This window comes from Antechinus flavipes, chromosome 3 (assembly GCF_016432865.1).
Source record: "Antechinus flavipes isolate AdamAnt ecotype Samford, QLD, Australia chromosome 3, AdamAnt_v2, whole genome shotgun sequence".
NCBI lineage: Eukaryota > Metazoa > Chordata > Mammalia > Dasyuromorphia > Dasyuridae > Antechinus > Antechinus flavipes.
In genome coordinates, this window is record NC_067400.1 from 122914741 (window position 1) to 122932724 (window position 17984).

The window sequence follows — 17984 nt, forward strand, 5'->3', positions numbered from 1 at the left end:
AAGTCCACCAGTAAGGTTCCCTCTATGGTTAGGGATGAATAAGAGGAAGGAAAACTTTTCGGTCTGCAAAAAACACTCCCTTAATTTGACACCTGGGCTGAGGTTCTCGAGTGGTAGTTTCCGTTTTAGCCATCAAGACTCCAAGCCCGGGATCCGGCACCGCCCTTTCACAGTTCACAGTTCCCTCTCATCAAAGCGCATCCCTCAACCGCTCCCACTCCACGCCACGCCCCCCACCCCCACCCGGCCCCCGCAAAAACCCGGAGCCGCGGAGCCCTGCTCTTGAAAGCCCTGTGGGACTGGAGGGGGCTCCAGTGAGCATGTGCAGAAGAACTTGGTGGCTGCTGGCCGCTCGCTCGCTGGCTCGCGCTCGCTCGGCCGGACGAGGCCGGGGCAGGTGGCTGATGCTCTCAGGGAGCTCACTCTTTGCACCCGCAGTGCTGGCCGCCGGGCTCGGGCAGGCGGGAGGAAGGGACCAGAGGGAACGGCAGCGGCAGCCCCGGCTCTCGGTACTGTGGCCCCGGCCTCGTTTCTAGGGTCCGGGAGCCGAGGATGGAGGCAGCTCTGCTGAAGCCACCCGCACCGCAGATGATGGCGGAGCAGGTGAAGTGCTCACCCGGCGGGGGCGGCCCCGGAGCCGGCTCCGGGAGTGTGGTGAACGCGGAACTGGAGGTGAAGAAGCTGCAGGAGCTGGTGCGCAAGCTGGAGAAGCAGAACGAGCAGCTGCGGAGCCGGGCGGCTAGCGCTGCCGCGGCCGCCGCCTCCTCCTCCTCCTCCTCCTCCTGCTCAGTGCCAGCCTCCTCTTTGACCTCCTCCACCCACCCCGCAGCGGCCACCGCCTCCCCGGGCTCGCACCTGCTGCTGCTCCCGCCGCCGCTGTCCCCGCCGGCCGTGGCTGTGACCGTGACCGTTCCGCCCGCAGCTGGAAGCCCCCTGAGCCCCCCGGCCGCAGGAGCCGCAGGGGGATTGGCGTTGGCACTGAGCCCCGGGGGTAGCAGCAGCGGCAGTAGCGGCAGCAGCAGCCCCGCTTTCCCTGGGACCTACTGCCTACCCAGCCCGGCCCCGACCCTCCTGTGCAGCCTGACCCAGCCCGAACAGCCCTTCGTGTATTTCAAACCATCCCCGACAGGCTTTCCCGGGCCGGGAGAAGGCGGAGGGGGAGGGGGAGGAGGTAGTGGGGGGCAGGAGCCTGGGGTCTCTTCTCCGTTGGGGACATCGGCCCCGGCCTCTCCTGCTCCGACCCTGCTGGATGAGGTGGAGCTGCTGGACCTGGAGAATGGATTTTGCAGCCAGCTAGAGGACGAGTATACATGGTATTGTTGAACATTTTCCAGTCTTTCACCCTCTTTTTTTTTATTATTATTATTCCAGTCCTAGTACTCATCTCGTAATCCTGATTCCTGAGTGTATCCAGTTGCTCTGGCTTCGAGGGAAAAGGGTGTCCATGAGAATCCTGGTCCCTGGGGCCCCAAATATCTCGTGGAAAGCTGAGGGCTTGAAAAGTGCCCCCTCTGGGTTCTTAATGGCCTTGCTCTTCTTTCTCAGCTCCATCCTCCCTCCCTCCCTTCCTCTGAGACCCTGAAGGCAACTTTGTCGCCTCCTCCCCTCTGGTACAGGAAATGGTGGCTGTGACAGGTGCAAACAGCTTGTGTCACTCCAGGGCTCCTGGCTTTCCTAGGGTGGGGGTGATTTGCTTTCATTCCCTGGAGGGACCAAATGAGGCTCTTTTACTGAATCGCTGGAAACACCCTTCTGCATCCCCTTCCCCCTCCCCGTTTTGTTGCTATACCTCCTGCTGAAGAGTCTAAGCGATGAATTGGCTAGCTACACCCGCTTGCCTTTTAATCCTTCTTTTGATGCAATTGTTGGATACCAGACTTCTTATTAGCATTAACTGGAAAATCCATATGATCTTGTTTTGTGGCTGCTTAAATCTGCTTTTCCATCACTATTACCTTTCCCCATTAGGGAAACAGAATCATCCTATTATCTGGATTCCTTCCTGTCTTCTACTCTCTTGTACTATTATTTGCCTGCTAATATTCTTTTTTTTTTTGCCCCTCTGAAGGGAATTTTTCCAATTTGAGGAGTAGTTTGTCTATTTTGCCCCAATCTGGGAGACTGGTGTTGGTGCAGTCATACATTTTCAATTGCTGCATTTCCATTGATATTTTATTCTTGCAGATCTTTGAAATTCTGACTTGCTTTGCAAAATGTGCTGACTTCATTGGTTTTCTCCGCAGTTATGGATGTCAAAATGTGGACATAACTGTGGAGTCCTAAGCATGTATGTGCTAGGTAGATATTTGACCAGATTGCTGAGGGCTTTTTTTTTTTTTTGTTTAGCTTTTAAATTCATTTGGAAACTCTGTATTTCTTTGCTTTGTCTATTTAGTATTGCTGAATCCTGGAAGAGTATCCATTATAGACAGCGGGGATAGCCTTTTTGCAAAAGGCTTTCAATTAAAGTTCTGGGAATTTCTGATTTGTAGATTCTCAACAGATGACCAAAGTCAGGCATGACTTAAATAGGATCCTGGTTCTAGAGCTGAAAAGGATCTCGAAGTAAATTTAGTTCAGTTCTTTCATTTTCCTCATCAATAAGATTTGATCCAGGGAAGTTGTGACATTCATCAAGGGAAAATTGACGTCAGTCTTATCTAGGTAACAGGAGAATGAAAACTTATTTTGGTCACTGCTTATACTTTTGGATTCATTAACCTCATGTTTTTCAAGATAATCTTGATTCTTTCCCTATTTTCAAAGGCTTATTCCATGGATTGCATTTTTTAAATCCAGTGAAAGAGGAAATAATAAGTCACTAGCTGTAATCTAGAGGAAGAGACTGTGTAGGGGACAGTTTGCCTGGACAAAGATTTGTCTGCCCTAACCAGGGTTTAAAATTGTAAAACCTGGTGTGTTAATTGTCCTCTAAAATATTTGCTTCTCTGAAACTCACAACTTGACTATGACAGGAAGCACTATACTCCCCTCACCCACAACATATACGTTCTGAAGGGGATAGAATTTGTGGCACTAAAAGAGTGAATTTTTAGAAAGGGACACTTAAATATTGTCTCTTTTATTGCACTTTAAGCAGTTGCTTCTATTACCTACTCTTAAAAGAATACTCAAATGCTAACCCTTAGGCTTCTTTCTTTCTGTCCTTTTGTGTGATAGTTGCCAGATAACTTAAGAAGGATATATCACTTTGGTAATAAAATCTATGTGTATGAAAGGTTAAAATATTCACGAGTACCCATCAGAACTTCTCTATTTGATTCCTGTGCAGGTGGTTCCATTCATAAAACACCAAGAGTTCTCTAAAAATTCTTGAAGTCTTTTCCCCCCTAAAGATTAAAATGTTATTAATCTTGTAAGTTTTAAATCAGTGACTTAACTATGATTTTAAAGATCCTTAGCTAATTTTAATTTTACAGCAAATAAATAATTATACACCATATTATATGGGGTAACAAGGGTGAAAATATTTAGGTAAGAGAAATTTTAAAATATATATAAGATAATTAGCTGATTTAAAGTGATTTTGATTCCTTAAAGCAATTACTAGATACAGAACACTATGCTAGATGCAGTAATGGGGTTAGAAAAAATAATCAGATTAGAGACCCTGCAAACATGGAGCTTATAATAAAAGTATTATTACAATATACACAAATAACTTTTCACAGAAGAGAGTCTTTATGAAAGTTGAGTTCTTAACTTTTTCGGGGAGGGTAATGGAGCTTTTTGGCAATCTGGTAATTTATGTGATTTCTTTTAAAATGCATAAAATTCTAGAGTTTACAAAAGAAACCACTTACATTGAAGTACAGTTAACAAGTTTTTAAAAAGGACTTCTGCAAGTTCAGGGGACACCATCTTAAACCTCTTTGCCAAGAGAAGCATAAAATGCTTTGTTGAAGAGGTGATATTTGAGTTGGGCTTTAAAGAATGGGTAGAAATTCAACAGCTGTAGGTGGAAAGGCCTGTTAAAGAAGGCATGCATAGTAAGCAAAGGAATGGAGACAGCAAAGCAGCAGGGGGTGTACAGGCGACTAGTCCAATTTGAAGCAGAGATTACGTAGAGAGGAGTAGTGAGAAATAGTTTTGGAAGGATAACTTTGTGCCAGATTGTGGAGGGCCTTGATGACAGACTCTCAGACATCTTATTAGCATTAATTGGGAAATCCATTTGGTCTTGTTTTTGCTGCTGTTTTAAGTCTGATTTTTCTCTACTTATAATCTTTTCTGATTTTATTCTGATAGTGAAATGGAACTATCTCATGTCTCTCAACTCAAATACATTGCTTATCTGCTAATATTTCCATTATGCTCTTTGAAGTTAGATTTTTCATCTTTAAGGAGAAGTTAATCTACTCTGTCCTAATATGTAAGACCAAGAGTTGTGTAGTCAGTCATATATTTTGAACATTTTGAAGAGGACAATTTGACCCCAAGCGGGGAGTGTCATTGTGCAAGGAAGACTGTTTTGGAAGTGAAGGATATATGAAGAGGTGGCCAAATGGAGGCGGGAATATAATTTAGTAAGCTCTTGTGTTTTTCCAAGTAATTAGAGATAATAGGCTGTGTGAAGTTGGGAATGGAGGGAGAGAATATGAGATGTTGCAAAGATAGAATGATATTGTTATCTGAAAGGTAACAGATGGAAGAGTTACAGGATAGCATTGAATTTTTGATCATAGAAAACTGAGTGAATGGTAGTGCCACTGATAAAAATAGTAAGGTCACTAGGTTCATGCTTTTTGGGAAAAGACAACCCAGGTTTTTTAACATGTTGAATTTAAGGTGTTGGCAGGATGTGGAGATGTCTTCCAAACATTTAGGGTTACAATTCTGGAGTATGGGAAAGAATAGGGCTGCAGATAAAATTTGGAAGTAATCTTAGAGCTTTAAGAGTGAATGAGATTTCCGAGAGGGAGAATGTAGAGAAGAAAATGAAATATTAGGAAAGAATTTTGTGGAATGTGTATCTTAAAGAACTTAGAAAGAGGACAAATTGCCAGTGCAGGAACAGGAAGGTAGAAAGGAATAGTTTCAATAGACTGATCTCTCTTAAGCCAAGAGAGAAAGAGTATCCAGAATTAGATGAATTTAGATGAGGAAAAAAATGAATTTTTATTTCATTATAAATGGTTTCCTTTGTGATTTTTATATATACATATAATTTTTTTTGGATGTTCAGTCATTTCAATTGTTTTTGTCTCTTTTGGGGTATTCTTGGCAAAGATATTGGAGTAGTTTGCCATTTCTTTCTCCAGCTCATTTTACAGACAAGGAAACTGAAGCAAATGGATTAGTGACTTGTCCAGGTTCACACAGCTCTTAAGTGTCTGAGTCTGGATCTGAAATCGTGGCTTTCATATTCCCAGAACTTTGAAAAGTAATCCATAGGCCCCAGTAAAACTGCTAACAGGATCCATTATACAAGGTTAAGAATCCTTTTAACAGATGGCCATATAATGTTATATAGAGATTAAACTCTCATGTCGTTGGAATTTCAATGGAGTAATGGAGATGGAAATAAAATTACAAGGAGTTGAATTGAAATTAGTGAAAAAAATCTAGGTATTAAGCATGGACAACTTTTTGAAAAAGTTTGATTGTAAAGAAAGAAACAGGTAGGTACAAGAGTAAGAAAGGTCAAAAATGGATTGGGAAGGACTGCTAAGCATGTTGAAAGTCAGTTGGGAAGAGAGGTTGGATAAAGCCTTTTGGAATAGCTTTCATATTACAATTCCAAGACCTATTATATTGAAAACAAGAATACTTGTTACATATCTAAGGGTTTTTTTTTTTTTTTTTTTTTTTTTTTTTTTTTTTGTGGGAGGCCATAGGGAGCAGGCAGCCTGTTTAACGTTTACATACTTCCAGAAAGAAAACTTCATTTTTCTTCCAGTGAAGGAGAAATGTTTCTCAAGCATTTTGAGATTGTTTCCTCTTCATCATTCTGACAGATACTGAAGAAAATGTTTCTAAAATTTTATATCATTCTTTGAAGAACTAATGTCTTCAAGATATTCTGTTTCTTTCATCTTTTTATTTTAAAAAGAAATGGTATTACTATATATACATAAAACATAAATATAATATATATATCCATCATAATTTTAGCTTAATGAATTTAATTATATTGCTTTTTGGTGTTTTAGGAAGTATTGGAAACACTTCATAAGATGCTTTTTGTTATTTGAACCTAACATTTGAAAGGAATGTTTAGTATTTATTTTAGGAACATCTTGGCCACAAAAGACTAAAGAATGAACTCACCTTGAATAGCATTAAGTTTTGACTTTGGAATAATTATAGAGGGTAAGAAAAAAGCAGGTATATGTCAGCAAATCTAAAAATGTGATATTTTGTTATTTACTAGTATCTTCTTCTTTTACTTATGCAATACCTTAAAGCAACAAAAGTGGAAATGATTGATAATCTATATTCTTTTATAGATTTTAGTTCCAGAAATTATGTATAGTCTTCTGATAGAATTTCACAGAGTGATGTAAAGTTTAAAATTGTGGTTCAACACAAAACAGTTATGCTTGGCTTAAGACCTGTGGAGTAAAAAGTATTTAGTATTTATAATCCATTAGACTTTATGCTCCTTGAGTGTACCATTGAAATTTTGAATCTTCTTCTGTAGCTTTGAACAGTCACCCTTTGTATGGAATAGATACTCAGTAAGTACTTCCTGTATTGGGTTACATCCAGGATCCCATCTGTGTGGGTACTTCTTCCCTTCGTGAAAGTTGTAACTCTTTAATACCTTCCTTTCCTGATGAGGTTTCCTAGTGATGAAATTAGTAGGGGGATGATCACAATCCAAAGACACATTACTACCTGTCTGGCTTTGTCTGTTTGCTTGGTTTGTCTCTGCCAAGCCTGTCCCATTACTCTTCTTATCAAGTTCAGGCTAGAAGTGATGAGGGGACTTGCAGTCCAGGCTCACTTTATTTGGCATGGGAGCTTTGATCTATTTCATTTTCCCATCTGAATTGGTTCACCCCTTCTTAAGCAATATGGTGGCTCTTTCCCCCCCCCCCCCCCCAGGGATTTATTATATCAACACTGGACTAAAGGTTGATATCTTATTACCTTAGCTCACTGTGGCTCAGAACTTCTGAGCTCAAGAGATCCTTTCATTTCAACCATACCAGTAGAAGGGATTATTGGTGTGTACCCTATGGTCAGTCAGCCAGTAAATATTAATTACTTGTCTACTATGTGCTAGACTAAGAGCGGAAGAGAAAAATATGAAAGAAACAGTCTCTGTACTCAAGGAACTTAAAAATATAATAGGGGAGGATAGTACTCAAAAGGAATAGTAAAGGAATAGTGGCAAGATGGAGAAGTTCCAAGAAGTACAAAAAGAATTTAGTTGTGTGTAAATGAAGAGTTGGTAGTCCTGAGCCTTCTTATATTAAATGGATGTTTTGGAGCTCTTTCCTCTGCCCTTCAGTCAGAGGGATAAAAGATACTGATAAAATATGGGTACAAAAGCTGATTTGATCCTTTAATGTGAGGAGACTTCCTAATTATGGACATATTAATGGATGAGTCCAAAGAACTCCAAAAGGAGTATAGCTAGGTTCTTTGAATATTTTGTGGTTGCCAATATTCAGACTGTTTCTCACTCTTATTACTTGTCTACTTCCTTTTCCAGTCATACATATCATTGATAATATCATTGGGAAGGTAATATTTCACTATCCTTTGGTGACTTGAAATTTTCGTTCTTTTGAGAGCATATCATTCTACTACCATAGAAAAGACATAGGTATTAAAAAAAAAAAACAATCAAGGCAAACATATTTTGTGTCACTGAGTTTCTTGGGATTACTAGAAAGCCGTGTATCGATAGTTTTCTTAAATACAATCCAGCCAATTCTAGTCATCTATAGGTTTATCTTTAATCAGCTGAAATACTTGTTCCTTCTTTTATGTATAGCTAAGTATATGGATTTATACCTCTTTTTCCAAAAATATATACATTTTGGTGTGTAAATATGTATATACCTATAAATATAGGTATATACACATATACAGATAGAATAGCTAATTATCTATCTGTTCTCAATTGTATGTCTCAATTTGGAATAAATATGCACATTACAATTTATATTTTTATGGATAGATTTGTGTACTTTGTTTTTTTTTTTTCTATGACAAATAAGTTGTTCTGATCTTTTTTGGCCATGGATTTCATTGACTATGACTTGTAGTATTCTGGGGCTCGATATGGTGATGACAATGTCATTCACATATAGGAATATTTGAGAGAACCCTTCTGTCTTCACTGAATCTCTCTTTGATTTGCAATTTACTCAGGATTTCCTGTATATATAAACTAATGCCTTAGGTGAATTATGTCCTCTGTTTTATGGGACTTGATTTTTGATACTCATAGGCTCATTGAAAAAAGGTGTCTCTGGTCACATTTGTCAAACACTCTTGTGTAATTTTAACTTATGAAAGAGGTATAGCTTATTGGAAAGGAAATTTTTCCGATGGCATTTTTTTATACTGAATAAAATAATTGTAAACATAATGTTTTATTAGAAATTTATGACTGAATATTAATAAAAATAGTTTCACTATCCTAGTAATTTTATATTTTAGTTACTTAATTTATGAAGTATCAACACTATTTTAATCATCTCCTCCAAGTCTTCCTTAGCATTCTTTGTCCATTCATTCTTATTTGCTTTTCCTCATATGCTCCTGGTTAGAGGACTATATTCTTCTAATTATCCCTTTTTAAAGACTTGTTATTTCATAAAGATCTTCCCAGATTTTTTTAGATAATTGTTTCCATTGCAAAATATATTCACTAAATTAGTATATCATACTTTAATGATTGTTATATTGTTTCAAAAAACTGAAGGTAATGTTTTGAAATCTTAACAATAAGAATAATAGGTTTTATATTTTCTCTATTTTTTCACTTTTTTAAAAAAAACTTTAAGATGTAGCTTACCATATGTTTACATTTATAGACTACTCATGAAAGTATTAGATACATGAAGGACATGGGTAGATAGTTGCTAATTTTTTTTCATCTTAAAAATCAAAAGCAGGCTTATTTTTCCCATTCTTTTGAAATCTTCCCCACTTTTCTGTGTCTTGAAAAATTGATCTATAGATATTTAATATTATTTTGGTCACAGATCACAGATCTTCAGTTTGATTTGTTATAGGTCAAAGAGTTCTTCTCAATTTCCATCTTCTCAGATATCCTTCCAATTTTCTAACAGTTTTTTTTTTTTTTAGCAAAAAAACTGATATTATTTGCTATAGGGAAGAAAAGTGCAAAAATGTGTAAAGACTGGACTTGGGATCAGATTTGGTGTCAAATTCTGATTCTAATGTTTACTAAAACTCGCTTTCCTCTTTTGTGAAATTAGGATAACAACACATGTAGTTACTCATTTTATAGGATTATTATGAGGCGTAAGTGAAATAATCAAACTACATAGTGTGAATTTGAAGCATTATATAAATGTCCACTATTTGAATGCCTTTTGTAGTTTTTAATCTTAAAATGCTGACGCTGCTGACAGATCTTTTAAAGAAAAAGAATTGATTCAGTGCACATTAAAAACCAACACAGAAGAATATCAATAATCAATAAATATTTATTAAACACCTATGTGTCAAGCATTGTGCTATTAGCTGAGGATAGAGAAATGAAAAAAGGACACTGCCTGTTCTCAAGGAACTTACAATCTAATGGACACTAAGGAAGGTAAAAGGGAAAAGGGATAGGTACTCAATGTGGGGGTATGGTGAAGTCAGAAAATTCCAGAGGAGTATAGCTAGGTGAGAAATAAAATATCCAAACTGAACTCTCTCCTTTAATGGAAGTTTTAGAATTCATGAGTCCATCCTCTAATTAATGGGGTCTAGGATAGTGATAAATGGAGTGTTCAGGCTAATAGGGTATTGCAGGATGATAACATTTTCTCAGTAATGAGCTTCCTGGGGCATGGTGGAGAAGTCAGGGAAGTCCCAGAGTAGTGTAGTCATGTGAGAAATGATATTATACTATTATAATAATAAAAAAGGAGATTTCAATTACCCAGACATGTGGTTGCATTCATTTGACCATTGATAATTCATTATTTATTATGGTTCTCTTTCCATATTCTTTTCAACGTTTATAATTTTAATCTTTATATGTCATCTTAGTCTATCTAATGATATAAGATAAAACATCATAATTGCTTAATTAATTGATTGATTTTTTTTGATAGCTTGCATTTCTTCTTTTGCAAGTTTAGAGATCACAGTCTTTATCCCATCCATTAGGAGCTTGTTCTTATAAATTTGTATTAGTTCCCCTATATTTCTTTTTTTTTTTTATAACTTTTTATTGATAGAACATGCCAGGTTAATTTTTTACAGCATTATCCCTTGCATTCACTTTTGTTCCGATTTTTCCCTTCCCTCCCTCCACCCCCTCCCCCAGATGGCAAGCAGTCCTTTACATGTTGAATAGGTTACAATATATCCTAGATACAATATATGTATGCAGAACCGAACAGTTTTCTTGTTGCACAGGGAGAATTGAATTCAGAAGGTATAAATAACCCAGGAAGAAAAACAAAAATGCAAGCAGTTTATATTCATTTCCCAGTATTCTTTCTTTGGGTGTAGCTGCTTCTGTCCATCTTTGATCAATTGAAACTGAATTAGCTCTCTTTATCGAAGAGATCCACTTCCATCAGAATACATGCTCAAACAGTATCATTGTTGAGGTATATAATGATCTCCTGGTTCTGCTCATTTCACTTAGCATCAGTTCATGTAAGTCTCGCCAGTCTTCTCTGTAGTCATCCCGCTGGTCATTCCTTACAGAACAATAATATTCCATACAATAATATGAACAATAATGTACATATACCACAATTTACTCAACCATTCTCCAATTGATGGGCATCCATTCATTTTCCAGCTTCTAGCCACCACAAACAGAGCTGCCACAAACATTTTGGCACATACAGGTCCCTTTCCCTTCTTTAGTATCTCTTTGGGGTATAAGCCCAGTAATAACACTGCTGGATCAAAGGGTATGCACAATTTGATAACTTTTTGAGCATAGTTCTAAATTGCTCTCCAGAATGGCTGGATGTGTTCACAATTCCACCAACAATATATCAGTGTCCCTGTTTTCCCACATCCCTTCCAACATTCCACGTTATCTTTCCCTGTCACTCTAGCCAATCTGACAGGTGTGTAGTGGTATCTCAGAGTTGTCTTAATTTGCATTTCTCTGATTAATAATGATTTGGAGGATATTTTCATATGTCTATAAATAGTTTCAATTTCTTCGTCTGAGAATTGTCTGTTCATATCCTTTGACCATTTATCAATTGGAGAATGGTTTGATTTCTTATAAATTAGAGTCAATTCTCTATATATTGTGGAAATGAGGTCTTTATCAGAACCTTTGATTGTAAAAATGTTTTCCCAGTTTATTGTTTCCCTTCTAATCTTTTGTTTTGTTTGTACAGAAACTTTTCAATTTGATATAATCAAAATTTTCTATTTTGTGGTTAATAGTGATCTCTAGTTCTTCTTTGGTCATAAATTTCTCCCTCTTCCACAGTATTTTTCTTTGATATTAGGTCTCTAGTAGAAATATTTAACGCATAAGTTAGTTCTAACTGCATTGACTTTGTTCGTTCAAAAGCTTTTCAATTATATGTAGAGAAAAATGTCTATTTTATCTTATAAGATTATTTCTATCCCAGGTTAAGAATTCTCCTTGCTACAAACATACAAAGTACCTCTTTTCATCTTTTCTATGATATGATCATTTATATTTATTATATTTAAGTCACGTGTCCATTTTTACTTTGTGGTATATGGGGTAGAGTGTTGATCTTAATCTAATTTCTGCCAGAATTTTTTTCCTACTTATTCCTGCAGTTTTTGGAGAACTTAGTCCAATAACCTGGTGTTATTATGTTTATTGAATATTAGATGACTGATTATTTGTGGATTTTGCTTTTTAGTCTAGCCTAATGATAGTGATAATGATAATGACAGGAAATTTTTGTTTGTTTCTTTTAATCAATAATCAGATGGGTTTGATCATTACTACTTTGTAGTCTAATCTAAGGTCTGATGATCAGAGATTGGTTCATTCTTCATTTTTTTTCAAGATTCTTGAACTATTTTTTTTTCTTCCACTTGAATGTTGTTTTGTCTAGTTCTATGAAGTAACACTAGAATTTGATGTGACTCTAAATTTATTAGATTCATATATCTATTGCCTATCGCTCCAACTTGTCTACTTTTATTTCTACAATGACCATTTTGTAGTTTTGTTCATGTAAATTGTGATTGTTTCATGATAAGTTGCTTTTGGAAGGACATTTGATAAGTTTGAGAGAAAGGAGCTGGATCATGATGGTCTTTGAATATATCTTGGATAAAAATCAGTTGAAGGAACTAGATATGTGTAGCCTGAAGAAGAAAAGGCTCAGGGGCAATAAGATATCTATGTTTTAAGTATTTGAAAGGCTGTCATGTGAAAGAGGGATTAGATTTGGTTAGAAGTAGGAACAATGGCTAGAAATTGTAAAGAGGCAGATTTAAGCTCAATCTCTGGAAAATTTTCCCCAAATAATTAGAGCTACACATTTTTGAATGAGGCTCTATTAAGAGTCTGTGGGGTCTTCCCCCATTGGATATCCTCAAGTGGAGGCTGGATGCTCACTTGTGGGATATATAGTAACAGGAAAATTTATTTTTATTTTTATTTAGTGGATTAGGTGGCTGCTGAGATGCTATCCAACTCCTAAAATTTGTGATTTGTCAGTGTCCTGTAAAGACTGCTTTGGAAACACTGGCAGATATGTTCTGTTTCAAGTCTTTTAGTTATTCTCCTTTCTGCTTCATCTACAAATGTCCAAGGAGGATCTGGCTTAGATGAGTCAAATGTCAGCCTTTCTGCATTTGATTTCTCTCCTCACTTGTCTTGTGAGGTGATATTGCTCATCTTCCATCAAGTTTTGCCAGTGAGTTTGTATTCTAAACTGGTGTTACATTTGGCTGCCATGTCTCCTGAATTGATAAGGAGGTTTGGTTTGCTAGTGTAGTTGATTTCTAGATTCTTTCAATCTTTCTTCTTCTTCTTCTTCGTCTTCGTTTTCTTCTTTCTTCTTTTTTCCTTCTTCTTCTTCCTTCTTCTTCTTCCTTCTTTCTTCTTCTTCCTTCTTCTTCTTCTTCTTCTTCTTCCTTCTTCTTCCTTCTTCTTCTTCCTTCTTCTTCTTCTTCCTTCTTCTTCTTTCATAAAACTTTAAGATATGGGGATGATAATTTTTTTTCTGTTTCCCATTTTTTTTTGTACCCAATAGCCTTGGCTTTAAATAGATCTGGTTGGAGCTATTTGTAGGTGGTGTCTTTTCATCTTTATCTACTCTTTTAATTTCAATCAATAAACATTTATTAAGTACCTGCTATATGTTATGCATTGTGCTAATCACTAGGGATATTAAAAAGAGGCAAAAAAGCATTCCCTATCTTCAAGGACTTTACAGTCTGATGGGATTGCAATCCAACTGTTTTTTTTTTTTAAATACTAAAATCAATCTTTGATCTGACTATAGGAGGATAGCTGATTAAGTGACTTTCATATTAGTGTCCAGTTATTTCTTGCTTTGTCTGATGTAATCAGATTCTCTTTTTGTTATTGCCCCCAGTGTTTAGAGTGAGCTTTTTCCTCACCTCCACCTTTTAGAATATTGTTTCTGTTTATCACACCATACCACACTACATTCTGACCCTGTTCTTGAAAAAAAATTATTTATGATACATAACTATGAGGTTTTTGAGTAGACTACAAACTCTGTTTTTGACCTAGTGCTGTATTTTTCAAATATTGTTTTCTCTATTCTCCACTCCACCTTTGCATTACAGATACAGAGTATTGAGGTGTAAATAATTCAATTTGGGGTTTATGCCAATTTCTTCCTATAATTTCTCAATCTGGTAGTTTGTAAGAATTGTTGGCCTATCAGTTATGAGAGGGAAAAAGTACTTTAGTCAGAGGACATTGGTTCAAATTCTGCCTCTCATTTTTACTGCCTGTATAAACTTTGGAAGGGAAAGAGGAAATAAACATTTTTAAATTGCATACTATTTCCCAGGCACAGCTATGGCAAGTTGCTTAATCTCCATAGGCTTCATTTTTTCTCTTGTAAATGAGGGAATTGCTGTAGATGGTTTTTGAGATCCCTTCTTATTCTAGCTGTGTGATGCTGTTTTCATATTGTTCTCTTTCCTTGCTTTCCTTGGGGTATCAAAGTGCTACACTGCCAACTTTTTATTTACCTTTCTTAGGAATATTTGAAAGCTTTTAGTTAGCCATTTAATTGCAACTTCTTAAAATATTCTTTGCTTTCATTTATTGTGAGACAGTATGGGAGTGGTTAATTATTTAGTTCTTCCTGAAGGCTTTGAGAATTTGTACCATTCTACACCAGTGGTACAAATAGCTAAATAGATTCTTGTGGCAGGTCTGGAGATTTGTTACTCTCAGCTTCTTCTTCCTTCTTATTTGCCACTCTTGAAGGAGGGAAAAAGTTGTAACTGGATTGAAAGCAATTGACGTTATTTCTTATGGCCTTCACCAGCAATTTCATGAATAAGCTTCCAGTTTATCAGCCAATCCCATAATTCCACCATATACCTTCTTTATTCCTACTCACCTACTTGTGGAAAAGAGCTGGACAATGTTACTTTCTTACTTAGGAAGATCCTGTAGTTTTTCGTTGCCTATAGAATAAGATATAGACTCCTTTATTTGATATTTAAAGTCCTTTACAGTCTGTCTCCACATCTTTCAAAAATGATTTTACATTATTCTATCTACTCTTCCTTGAACTTTACATTCCAGCTAGATTGACCCAACAACTGCTCCCCATGTATGACATTTAGCTATCCTGCCTTTGTACAAATTGCCCCCAGTGTTTAGAGTGAGTTTTTTCTCACCTCCACCTTTTAGAATATTAAATTTCCTTTAGAACTTGGTGCCTCCTCCACCAGGCCTCTCCTTACTTTCAAATTTACTTTTTGATTTTTGTGTTTACTTTCTTCATATTTTGTATTGATTTATCTGTAAACAGTAGACAGTGTAGTTCTGGAGAAAGATCACTGACTTGAGCCAGAGGAACTGAGATTCAGTCAATTATTTAATTGGCCAACTGGCATTTATTCCTTTTTTACTTCTTGTTTACTATTTTATTATGATCTTGGACAGGTCACATTAATTTACACTGGCCTTGGTTTCCTCATATTTAAAATGAGAAAGTGGGACCAGATAGCCTTTGAGATCCCTTTCTCTTTTATGTCTAAAATACTTTGTTTTTTCCTGTAGAGTTTCTAAATCACGTAAGGGGAGTGTTTCCCTGTTTCAAGTACCTAGGACACAGGGAAAGGAAGCTAAACATAGTTGCTGAATAAACGGATATATCTCTAACCTTAGTGTCAGAGAGGTAAAAGAACCAGGGGAAAGCTCTTATCATGGAAGCTATGGGAGATGTTTAAATATCAAGAAATTGTCAACAGGATCAATTGCTACAGAAATATCTAAGAGGCCTACTCCCTTATAGCCATTTGTATGCTTTTCTTTTCTCCTTCACTAGACCGAGCTCTCTGAGAGCAGCCTGATAAGCCTGTCTTATTCATCTCTGTAGCTCAGCCTCTCCGTCACATCCTGTCAGGCATCTTAGTGCAACTGAAACGGAAGAGTGGTTTTAAGTTGACAAGGAAGTATGGTTTTGTAAGTGATGCATAAATAAAATAGATGTCTTGATAACTTTTGACAGGTCATAAGACATTGGTAACAGCAATCAGTAAAATGATTACTTTCTGAAGAATAAGGAAAAAATGCAGGAAAAAGGCTGTTTTGGTCATATACTTGTTCATTTATTTTGAAAAATCATATTTATAGTAGAGCTTCATAAGCCTTAAAGTGATATATATATATATATATATAATATATATATATGTATATATATATATATCCCCTTACTTATCCTTTATATGACAGTGACAAATAAGACAAAAAGTAACTTGACAGACCTTTTCAAAAAGAAAATTCAACATAAAGCAATATCCGTTTAGTCCTTTACCTCAAGCCTTCTGTTTCTGTAACTACATTGCATAGTATGAGAAAAATAATTTCTTGGATTCTCAAGAAAGGGTTAATCATGTTATACATGTTTTATATGCTGTTTACTAAGATGGTATATGTAATCATTGCCTAGGGGTGCTGGTGGAGCATTGTGATGTGACAGATTTTCATGAATTCTAGCATTAGAGTTTTTATTGATTCTTAATAAATATTAATACTCAAATAAAATGGTTAAAATATGAAAAAAATTGTTTGACTTTTACTTATCTCAAATTTAAGATCATTGTATCCCGAAGTTATTTTAGAAAACTAGTGCTAGTATATTTAAATGGAAAAACAATCTGGATTTTTGGAGACTATTAACTGTAAAGGATTTTTTTTTCTTTTTTAAAGTAATATTATTTTGAGAACATACGGTAACTGAAATTAAGAGATCCTTAGGGGAAATAATTTCAGTGGTTATGATTTGTAATTAGGATAAAAATGGCTATTTTAAGCAAAACCACAATTAACCTGATTTCACTTCCCTGAAATTGGGGAATGGTATGGTTTGATTAATTGAATTTGAGTAATCCTCTAAGGAAAACTCATTTGTTGAATATTTTTTGTTGACAGATTTTCTAAAATACATAGGGTTAGCATATAAGCTTCATTAATTGTTTTTGTAGGTATTAAGGAAGCAGTGTTAAGGACATATAGAACGTTTGATTGGCTATACTGGGGATCTTACACTGATAGGCACTTTCCCTTCAAGTTGTTTATTTGGCTAACATAAGAGAAATAAATGACAAATAGAATATAGAATCAAGGCTTGGATTCTAGAGTGAAAGAATAACAAGAATGGGAGTGGAATTATCCTACTGTGGCCTAAAGTACCTATTCCACACAGAGCTGCAGAGATCAATAAGTTAGAAAGTTGCTTTCTCCTTGGGAATATTTATCTGGTTTGGGGGAGTATTCTATTTATAGAACTGTTGGAAAAATATTTCTAGCTAATTGGAAGTGAAAATTAAGCGTTTTTTCTATTTATAGAGATGTTGTCCTTTGCATGCTGTTATTTAGAGAAAAGACAATATAAGCATATTAAATACTGAATTTTTTTTCATTTTAAGGTTGTACACATCTTCTAAAGCATGCAATCTGCCAGAGAATTCAATGAGCCCTCTTCAATGGTGTCGACGGGTCCTGGATAATCCAACACCTGAGATGGAAGCTGCAAAACGTTCACTTTGCTTTAGATTGGAGCAAGGTAAGTCTGGACCTATTTGTTCATATTTTTAATAACTATAATTAACAATTGTTGCCTTGTTTCATTTAAATTTTGTACTTTTATTATTATAATAGACATATGTAATTCTTGAATTACATTTACCATTTGTATATTTGTTCAATAAGGATTTTTCAATATGACTTTGTGATTCTTTACAGTTGTTTGTCAAGAGTTGCTTTTTGTGGGGCAGCTCGATGGTATAGTGATTAGAGCACCAGCCTTGAAGTCAGGAGGACCTAAGTTCCAATTTGACCTCAGACACTTAACACCTCCTAGGTGTGGGACCCTGGGCAAGTCACTTGACCCTAATTGCCTCTGGGGGGAAAAAAGAATTTCTTTTTGTTACTCTTAATGATAGTGACAAATAATAAATTCTTGTAATAATTTTCTGTACCTCTTTTCTACTCTGGTATTATAAAAATTTTAGTAAATAAATGTTTTTCAGTTGAGGTTTGTTAAACCTTTTCAGAAAGAAAATTCCAACATAGTTATTGAAAGCAATACTCCTTCAGCCCTTTGCCTCATGCCTTCTGTTTCTGTAACTGTATT

General features: G+C 36.3%; 1 protein-coding gene across 2 annotated transcripts in view; it reads left to right on the top strand.

Moving 5' to 3' along the window:
* The first annotated feature begins 317 nt into the window (after positions 1–317).
* The window catches only part of SLAIN1 (SLAIN motif family member 1), a 74683-nt gene continuing 57016 nt past the window's right edge, over positions 318–17984 (top strand). Inside the window, exons 1-2 of one of the 2 annotated variants that reach the window (XM_051983958.1) lie at positions 318–1313; positions 17278–17414. In XM_051983958.1, coding sequence (XP_051839918.1) covers positions 553–1313; positions 17278–17414 — 898 coding nt within the window. In that variant the 5' untranslated portion in view covers positions 318–552. The remainder of the gene's footprint in view (positions 1314–17277; positions 17415–17984) is intronic. The other variant, XM_051983957.1, reaches the window with a different exon arrangement.